Source organism: Arachis ipaensis, chromosome B09 (genome assembly GCF_000816755.2).
Source record: "Arachis ipaensis cultivar K30076 chromosome B09, Araip1.1, whole genome shotgun sequence".
Classification (NCBI taxonomy): Eukaryota; Viridiplantae; Streptophyta; class Magnoliopsida; order Fabales; family Fabaceae; genus Arachis; species Arachis ipaensis.
The window spans coordinates 133,698,719-133,708,664 of record NC_029793.2 but is presented as its reverse complement, the minus strand read 5'-3'; the positions used below and the strand labels follow the sequence as shown (position 1 = coordinate 133,708,664).

At 35.4% G+C, this 9,946-nt stretch overlaps 2 protein-coding genes across 3 annotated transcripts; one reads left to right on the top strand and one right to left on the bottom strand.

The window, feature by feature from the left end:
- Window positions 4,954-6,616, bottom strand: LOC110266949. Its single transcript, XM_021112043.1, has 3 exons — window positions 6,054-6,616; window positions 5,690-5,932; window positions 4,954-5,151 (listed from the first exon to the last, which is right to left on the bottom strand). Exons 1-3 carry the CDS (start codon window positions 6,249-6,251, stop codon window positions 4,954-4,956), a joined length of 639 nt encoding a protein of 212 aa, XP_020967702.1. The 5' UTR covers window positions 6,252-6,616.
- LOC107619509 lies at window positions 6,749-8,869 on the top strand. 2 transcript variants are annotated; one of them, XM_016321801.2, is made up of 2 exons: window positions 6,749-6,907; window positions 7,946-8,869. In XM_016321801.2, the coding sequence occupies exons 1-2, from the start codon at window positions 6,790-6,792 to the stop codon at window positions 8,434-8,436; spliced, it is 609 nt and encodes a 202-aa protein (XP_016177287.1). In that variant the 5' UTR covers window positions 6,749-6,789; the 3' UTR covers window positions 8,437-8,869. The 2 variants fall into 2 exon arrangements, with proteins under 2 accessions (XP_016177287.1, XP_020966226.1); XM_021110567.1 differs by having other exon boundaries at window positions 6,762-6,907; window positions 7,943-8,869.

Sequence of the window (9,946 nt, the reverse complement as noted above, 5' to 3'; positions counted from 1 at the left end):
TAATTCTTTCGTCATTCTCAATTAAATTTTAATATATATATATTAAACAAATAATTTTTTAACCAATTTTATTATAAACAAGACAGTTAAATTCCTAAAAATTATACTCTAAGATAAATTAATCCCACACTCCTATTTCAAAATAATAGAAAGATTAATTTGTTGAGGTCTGATGGTAATCAATGGCTAAAAAAAGAGGGGTTAAATCTTAGTCCCTTTTTGTTAAATATTAATTTTTGCCTTTTAAAATAACTTCAGGAGATATTTCTATTTTTTGTCTCATAACAAGTCAAGAGACATTTTCTAGTTAGGAGATATTTTTCATTTTTGTCTCCTTCGCAACAGAAACAGAATAGGAGTAGAAGAGAAAGAGAGAATCACTCCCAAAAGTATCCTGGTTCAGCTGCTAAGTGCAATGCAGTCTACATCCTGTCTCCATAACAACTGTAACGGAATTTCACTATAATCATCAGATTACATACACCAATTCTTCCCTAGGAACTACCCATTCCTATTTGGGACAAATCCAAATTCTATCCCCAAATCTGATCTGAACTTGACTTGGACACTTACCAAGCTTTCAACTACAAAGTGCTAACCCAACTTGTAAGGGAATCCCCACAGGATCATGAAACACAACATACAGATGTACAAAGGAACTCTTAGACATCTATGGCTTTTTCTTTAATTTTGCTCACTGCCTTTTTCCTCTCATTGGCTTTTTCTTACAAATCTCACTCTATTTGCCTTTTACCATGAGACTCAGACAGACAAAACTAAAGAAAAGAAAACAAAATGAAACTCATTGAAGGAGAAGAACTCTGTTAGCTTAGGGTAGCTATGAGAATTTTGTGCTTTCTCTCCTTACTGCAACCCTTGACCGTTCACCCTTTTTATAGAAGGAAAAGCTTCCAAGATTGAAACCGGTTCAACCAAACCACCAACATCTTCTCCAACAAACAAGCAGCTTCGGTTCGGACAAAGAGAAGAGAGAGAAAAAACCGAAAATCAATATGCATATACCTCTCTCATCCCTTCTCATCAAGCTTCTTCAATCTGAGCGCTTGATCTTGACTTTGGCTCCAAGAAAGAACTCTGACCCTTGATGAATCTCTGATCCTTGACAGTTCCTTCCTTTTCATATTTGCTTCTTCCTCTATGTAGCTCCAGTAGCTACCTTCTATCTTAGAATAACAAAAATGGAGATGAGCTTTACCCACTATGATCTTCTTCTCTGACCGATATGAATCTTTCTTATTTTTGGTATGGAAGATCTTGAAGCTCCTCTTAAAAATCTTGCCTTCAATGGCAAAGATCTAACCACACCATGCTTCAGATCTTCCTTCTTCATTGACTTTCTTCATCCTAGCCTTTTCTTCTTCCGTTAGTCTCACTGTTTATTTCTCTAATAACTTGCTCTTACTTATTTGAAGTGACAATCGAAAAGCAAAAGAGAGAAGAGAGAGAAGAGACAAGGTATTCAATGTAAAATTAAATTAAATTGAAATGTGAGTTTCAATTACCAATGTCAGCAATTAATCAAATTGAAATTTGAGTTTCAGTAACCAATAAATGCATTCAATTTAATTAGCATTTGAATTCCACCATCATAAGAAAGTGGGCAACTGTGGCTTGTATGTAGTCTTTCTCTCTTTTTTCAATTTCGGACCAACCTTTGTTGGTCTAGGAAGAAATTTGTTTTGGGCTGTTTACAAATATCTTGACCCAATTATCTTTTCCTATCCACTTAAATAATTCAGCCACATAGTTTGAAATATTTTGCACAAAGACTGATCACATTTTCATCACATTTGGACTTATATTGCTTTTTAACCCAACAAATAAATTCATTTTATTTTTTCTACACACTAACAAACCCATTAACCAAATAATTGGAAACAAATATTAAATTAACAATTTTTTTAATTAATATTTTTTAATAATATTTATTCATCACAACAATTTCAAGTTTTCTAAATTCATCATCAAGATCTAAATTATCTGATATAAAATTCTTTGAAAATTAATTTAGATATTTATTCAATAATTATTTTCACTAATGACATTATTAATTGGAAGCCCCCCTTTAAATGGGTAGTTCTAGATTCACTGTTCATATATATGAGATGAAATAATACAAAGTATGAAAAGTCAAGAAATGTTAAAAGATAAAACAAAACTAGTAATTTAAATTTTAAAACACAAACAAGCCGACAAATAATTAAGCTCGCACAAACCTGCCTCAAGCCAAATATAACAGCGGTTTGACAATTCGAGATTAAAGGTCTCTATTTTGAAACCGCTTTGTTAGAAAAATATATTATTTATTTGAACAACACTTTGAGTTAATGCGATCTTCCGTATAAAAATTGTCAAAGGATTTTAGGTCAAGTTATTATCAGTTGTGACCAACTGACCACTGATCACACAAATATCTATCATGAGTTTGACTATGCTAATGAAAACTGTGTCTTCGCTCCCACTCAATGGCATGCATAAGCATAATGCATTACATTAAAAAGGAGGTTAAAAAAGTCTTTACCATACTTTCTTCAACTTGAAAGTAAAGATTTATTTTTCAACAAATGAAACAGAGGACACTTATAATTCAAAATACTATCCATTCTTTCTTTTTTACTCAAGGGGATTAATTTAACAAAGATGGGTTGAACTTCTTAGCAAACTTTATCCGTAAAGTTAAGACCGGAGGAATTAAAAACTTTGGAGAATTATCTTAGAATTACATTAAATTTTATTGTCTGACTTAGACATTTTCCTCTTATTTACTTTTATCAAAAATATTATTCGTATACTAAAATTAGCTATTAAAATTAATCATTAATATATTTGTGTATAAATACATATGTAATTTATTTTATTTTTAATGTGTATTTATATTCTAGTAACTTCGCCTATGTTACACTTGCGGTACATAGCAGGTCCCAAGCCCGGATAAAGGAGGAGGGTTGTGTTAGGTCTTCGGCAACCAACATAAAAATATAGCCGAACCCCCATGACATGAATCAAAGACATTATTGCACTAAAGCTAGGTCGTTGTCCGGAAGCAACGCGCCGTATGGCTCGAGTACGGTGTCGAAGCAAGAGCCGCTGCATCGGTGCCCGATTAGTGTTATATTAGATGGAATTTCTAATTTTAATTATTCTTATCCTACTTGGAAAATAAACTAAACCTAAGTTGAACATTAGTTTTGCCCCAAATTAATTTTGCCCTAAAACCCAATTAGCATATACCAAGTTACTAGTTACTGAGTTACTGTGGTTAGTGTCATAGTGTGTCACTAGTGAAAATCAAAGGTCACATAGAGAGGGAGAGACGTTGGTCTCGAAGCTTGGCGCGAAGAAGAAGGATACAAGGCGAGAGGCATTATCGATTCAAGGGTAACGGTTCTCAAGTGGCATCGTGGGATCACCATTGTTTGCAAGGAGCAACCCTACGAAGAGGTACGTTCTGCTTCATGTTCTTTGTTTAAGTTCTGGTATTTTGCGTTTGCTGGTGACATCTTGTTTATTCATTGTATCTTCTCTCTACTATTTCTTAGATGGATCGTTTAGTTACGTTTGTGTATCATCACATGGGTTGCTTGAAAAAGGTTAGAGATGGGAATGTGATATACGAAGGGGGTTTAGTCACTGAGATACACAGGGTGAATGTGGAGACATGTAATTTATTTTTTGTTGAGGGGTTGTTTTTAGACCTGGGTTACCCTGGATATAATGAGGCGTATTGGCTAGAACCTGGTTTCGAATTAGGTCAGGGTCTTAGAGTACTAAGGACAGATGCTGAAGTGATGAGGATGTGTGAGAGTGCAATTAAAAACGACAACACTGTCCATCTCTACTTTGGCACATGGCACATGTTGCCAATGAAGGTGTTAACCTTGAAGAACCAGTGGTGGATGACTTGAGGGCAGAGGAAACAGCTACAGAAAATGCAGCAGGTAAACATATTATTTCTGTTTTGTTACAATATTTTTTGATAAATATTGCATGATGGTTGACAAGTATCACCTGATGTATTAACAGATACAGAAACACAAAGAAAGGATAGGACAAATTCTAGGAGAAATCATCCTAGGCGTCAACCATCTGGGCAGAGGATTGTATCTGGAAAGGATGATGAAGCACCAAGGGTAGAGGTGCCTAACCCAAACAGAGCAGATGACCAAGAGTATTGGGAGCACCATGAAGGGTTGCCTTGTTTGCCTCCTCCATACAAGAGGCCTATTGGCAGACCTTCCAAGAAAAGGAAGAAGGACAGCAGCGAGCAAGACTCTGGGAGCCAATACCATGCCAAGAGAAGATATGGCCAAATAACATGTCAAACCTGCAAGAGAGTAAGTGAAACAAATTTATTATCTACTATCTACTTACATAATATTATTCAATGATATATAAACTGTTTGGATACTGATTTAATTTATTTATTGCCTGGCTGCAAGGTTGGACATAATAGTAGGACTTGCCCTGAGAGATCAAATGGAGCAGCAGCTCAAGAGGAAGGAATTGATGAGGATGAAGCTAGAGAGCAAGAAGCTAATTGGGAGGAGACCATGGAGGCTGCACATGCTGCACATGTTGCAGATGAGGAAAACCTCACTCAAAACTACCCACAGAGTCAACCTGATGAGGTAAACTTTTGTATTTTAATTCAGACCTTGTTCTTTTCAAAATGTTGCACCTGGAACTAATCACCCAACTCATACAGAACACTGAGGCTGATTTGTCTACCACAACAACTGCTGCACCCCCTAATGCAGCCACTACACCAGCAACCAGCTCAGGACCAGCACCTCCAGTGGCAGCAAGGCCATTAGAGCCAACACCACCAATACCAGTAACAAGAGGCAGGGGCAGGACCATTCGAAGAAGAAGACCCCCAACCCCAACAGCACCTCAAACTAGGGTTGCCAGCCATGATGCTGGGTCTAATTGTCAGATCCCAGCCACACCAACCAATGCTGCAAGATCAAGTACTGGGCCTGGGTCAATGTCACAAGGTCCTTTGGGTAGGCCTACTCTGCAAGCCCAATATTCAGCATCCTCTAGGCCACCAACTGTGACTAGGGAAACCATGGCAGCAGCAAGCCCAGCCACACAGAGCAGGTTCACAGGCTTCATGCCCACCCCATCCTTGAAGAAGAAAAAGCCTTCAGCAAGCATCAAGAAGTGATAGCTTTCTTTCTTGGGTTTTCATTTTGTTTTTAGTTCCATGTTGGACTTGATGTAGATACTATGCAACTAAATGCCATTATGGCATGTTTAGTTTTTAGTTCCATTTTGTTATCAACATTACTATCATTATGCCATGATAGGTTTTTTGGGGCAAAACTTTTGTTATTTTGGGTCTGAGATATGTTACTCTGGATACTTATGGATTATGTTTTCATGCTATGAGATTATGTTTTCATGCTATGAGACAGGTGTTTTTATACAGCTTCTGTTTATGCCATTTTTTAATCAATGGCTAACCTATCTTATATATGGCTTGCTCACAATTCAAAAGCAATAACTCAGTCACAGAAGACAAATAAGAGTGCATCCATTAATTCATCTCAATTACAATTAGGAGAACATTACAAATAAACAAAATTTCATTCCTAAAATCTTAAATTTGACCATACTTAGCTATACACAGCAGACTCAAATACAGATTTAACCCAAGCAATACACAGATAACAATCAACAAGAACTCAACCATCTTCAGTTTCTCCTTCATGTCATTAACCATAGGAAGCACCATCATCATCCTATCCCTTTCCCGTCCATCACTACCCTTCTGGTTGATTCTGCTTTTCTTTTTTGGGTCTGCTATGCCCACCATGTTGCTATTCTCCGAAGAAACTTCTCCTTCCACACATTGCTCTTCAATTTCATCCAACCATTGAAAATACCCACAACGTCTTTGTGTGTTCTAGCATGGCACAAAAATTTCATGAATCAGAGAAGATCAGAAAGTAAATCTGAAAAGTGGAGAAAATAAACCCAGGAAGAATGCATCATTTCCTCACGTAACATCAACATTTTAACCTTACCTTCCACAGAGGGCAACGTAGAAACCATCTATCAGGGTTGCTACTTGTCTTCGACTTCAACGGAACCACCGGAAGGGGACAAAAGCAACACCCATCGTAGATTTTACTACCAACTCCAGAACCACCATCAACGTCGAAGGCTATGGATGAGTGCTTTCTCACGATTCCACCTTTTCCACGAGCCCTAGCTGCTTGCATCTTCCATATTGGGATCGTGCTCTACGAGAGAGCGAGGAGAGCAAAATTGGATTTTAGGGCAAAATTAATTTGGGGCAAAACTAATGTTCAACTTAGGTTTAGTTTATTTTCCAAGTAGGATAAGAATAATTAAAATTAGAAATTCCATCTAACATAACACTAACCTTGTCAGCAAAAACGGGCCACCACGTAAGCATCGTACTCACCGGAGATATGTTCCGGCAAGCTCTTGGACACGCTTGGCAAAATTTTAAATCATTCAGGTACCTTTTTGTCAATATCAATAGTTGGGTACCAAAATGTCAGCGTTTGAATCTTTCGGGTACCGAATTGGTCATTACCTCTTTTATTTTTTACTTTTTTTTTTGGGTATTCTCATCTTTTATGTTTTTGGACTTGCTTAAGGGAACATTTTACAATAACAAAAAAGGTAATGGGTCAAGATGAAACATTTGAAGCCCAAAAATAGAAGGTTGGAAAGGAAGAAAAAAAAAGCCCAAAAACACAGAATGGAAAGTTGGGGAGGTGACGCTCCATTATGGTGTTGCGAGCTAAGCAGGTGAGTCCTCCCATGGCGGCAAGCAAAATGGTTCTGCGCCGATTCTTCTCATCATTTCAATCCCGTCAACATCCTCCAAACCTCATCAGTCTTCAAGGCAAGTCTCATCTTTCACTATCCCCCACCCAATTTGCATTATGTTTGTTATTATCGTCGTCGTTAGTAATAAGTTTCTTCAAGCTATCTTCTTTGGTTCGAAGTTCGAACTGAACCTTTTATAAAACTTTTCTTTATTTTTTTCGTTTCGTAATTAATTAATTGTTTCATGGAAGAGTAATTGTAACTTCTAGCTAGTGGCTTTGTTTGGTTCCCAAGGTTGCTTTTGGATTCTGTCTCTTATAAGAAAAGGTTCAAAAAGACAGGAATTGTCCAGAAAATTTTGTGCCTCTTATTAGGGTTTAGGGATTTGTAGGGGATCAAGTAGCAGCCACCCCCTTTGAAACTAGAATGAATCACACAGTTTAATAAGGTATAATCATGAACTTGTAGAGCATTGCTACCAAATGCATATTGGAAATGTACAAATTACTCCCTTCCATGGTTCAAGCTCAGTGACTAATTTTCTAGTATGGTGACTGGCTTGTTTAAATTATGGGTTTAAAGTTATGTTGATATCTGCCTATGAATGTCGCCGATTACAAAGGAAGATGGTAGAATCTTGTCTTAGGTATACAAACATGATCATAGAAACGTCGTGGAGGCTCTGATTACTAATTAGGAGAGTGGATTAGATGGGGGTAGTTCAGTAGTTAGAGGTTGAGAGAGACTTGCGAAAAATTTAAGAGGGAAATTATTAAAATATGTTTATAAATAAATGGTTTAAAGACATATATGATCTATGAGGTGGCACTGTGGCCTTGCTTGATCCATATAATTGAACTCAGCTTAGTTGTTATTATTTTTGTCATCTATATTATGCAAGGCAAAATGTGAGTTTGGAGCAAAAAGGATAGATTGATTTGTTTTAACTTTAAATTCATTGTTGGTCTTTCACCTAAAATATTAAGCTTTTTGAGTTGAGTGATTCTTTAATTACTTATGCTATGTTTGATGTGTGCATAAAGCTTTTACCAGCATGTATACAAGATTGAAGAGGAGTCAATATTAATAGGTTAATATTGTTTAATGGCAGCAGCATCTTGGCATTCTTCTACCAGTTCAATATTAAACAGATTTGGATTTCATAAAGCGGTCTCAACAACTACAGATCCAACCAATTCCATTCCTGAAGATATCGAAACCAACGAAGCTGACGGCGCAGAGTCTACTTCAAGTCTGGATAATGTTTCCACATCGATGAGCATCAATAAGAACCCTCCAGTAAAGTTTTCTGCTATCTCAAATTTGAAAGCATCGTCGAGGCATGATCTCGCTATGATCTTCACATGCAAAGTCTGCGAAACAAGATCCGTCAAGACAGTTTGTCGAGAGTCATATGAGAAAGGCGTGGTGGTGGCGAGATGCGGAGGGTGTAATAACCTTCACTTGATTGCAGATCGTCTTGGATGGTTTGGTGAGCCAGGAAGCATAGAGGACTACCTTGCTGCGCAAGGAGAAGAAGTTAAGAAAGGTTCAATTGATACACTGAATCTCACACTGGAAGATATAGCTGGAAAGAAGCCTTAAGAAGGTAAATTTTGCCAAATACACTGCCAAGATTAGTGTAGTTGATGAGACTTTAAAAGGGTAAAGAAGTGTAACTATAGATAGTTTCTGAAATCTCAATTCTTCTGTCTTATGGTTTTCATTGTATTAAAAAGTGTCATATTCAATGTTACTCTTATTTTCATCTATTATTCTCGGTGCCAATTGCAGGGATGTCTTTTGTTTTGAGATCATCAATGATTAGCTTGCTTAGATTCTTGGCATTGTTTAGTTTGAACTGTTGGGCTAAATCTCATAGATTTGAGGAGTTAAGCTCTAAAATGGTCTCTGAGATTAGTGTTGTAGGATTGACAAAAGTGTATCATGCTAGTCCCTGACTCATTTTCTATTAAGGATGTGATGATATAGTTTGATGATGTGAAACTATTAGTGACATGTGTCACTTAATGATTTAGTCACGTGTAATGGTATGATAATATGTTGACCAGTGACATGTGGACGTTTGTGTCACGTGTAACAATCAGTGATGGATTCAGAAATTTTTAGTCTTGGAGGCAAAAATAATACAAAAAAAACATTAATCAAAGTCTATTAATCAAAAATAAAAATTAACATTAATATATTTAAATATTTAAAATTCAAAGTCTATTAATCAAGATTTTTCTCATTTTAATTAATGCATGTAAAGTATGTTAATCAAAAGGTATTTTCTTCTCATTTAATGTTTTGGTCATGTTGTTTAATATGCTTATTAGTAATACAAGATATAATATAATACAAAAAAGAATTATTACTCGTTAGTTGAAAAATTTGTAAGGAGTATAACTTAAATTGAACAAATTCGATTTTTCTCTACAAATTTAATATTTAAGGAGGGCAAATGTCCCACAATGTTGTGAGTAGATGTGTGGCTGGTCACAATGTTATTTGATCATGTGTTGTAACAGTATGCGTCCACGTGTCATCCGTTATGTCGTCAATGTAGATGCACCAAATTATTGAATTAGTACTTTATTTTGCATTAAATGACTCATTTTAGTTTCTAAAATCGAATGTCACGCACCAAATTAGTCCTTTCACATGTTTTTTCTCATTTTTTAAAAAATTCAAAATTTTGAAAAAATTCGACTCTCCCTCTTCTAAGAGATGCTAAAATGACACTCCACTCATTTATATTTTTAAAATATACAATTTTCTCCATTATAATTTTTAAAAATTTTTATTTTTAATTCATTTTAAAATTTGTGTTAATTAATGTCAACTTTACTAATTTTTTAAGAAAAAATAATTTTTTTACAAAAATATCTTTTAGAAAAAATTTTATTTTTTGTGATTAAATTTTGTGTACTAAAATATCTTTTAACAAATTATTTTTCTAGTGTTTAAATTGGATTTTTAAGAAAATATCTTTCAAAATATTTTGTAATGATTACATTATTTTATTACTAAGATATCCTTCAATAGTATTTTTCTAGTGATTAAATTGTGATATTAATGCATATTATTTTAATATTAAATTAAAAAATTCTTT

What these genes read in the sequence shown, in the direction of transcription:
- LOC110266949 (XM_021112043.1), bottom strand. Translation starts at nt 6,251, where the DNA reads ATGCAAGCAGCTAGGGCTCGTGGAAAAGGTGGAATCGTGAGAAAGCAC. An exon ending in TACGTTGCCCTCTGTGGAAG is followed by an intron (nt 5,933 to 6,053) that starts GTAAGGTTAAAA and finishes GTGCCATGCTAG; the next exon opens with AACACACAAAGACGTTGTGG. An exon ending in TCTTGTTGATTGTTATCTGT is followed by an intron (nt 5,152 to 5,689) that starts GTATTGCTTGGG and finishes TTCTTCTTCAAG; the next exon opens with GATGGGGTGGGCATGAAGCC.
- LOC107619509 (XM_021110567.1), top strand. Translation starts at nt 6,790, where the DNA reads ATGGTGTTGCGAGCTAAGCAGGTGAGTCCTCCCATGGCGGCAAGCAAA. An exon ending in AAACCTCATCAGTCTTCAAG is followed by an intron (nt 6,908 to 7,942) that starts GCAAGTCTCATC and finishes GTTTAATGGCAG; the next exon opens with CAGCATCTTGGCATTCTTCT.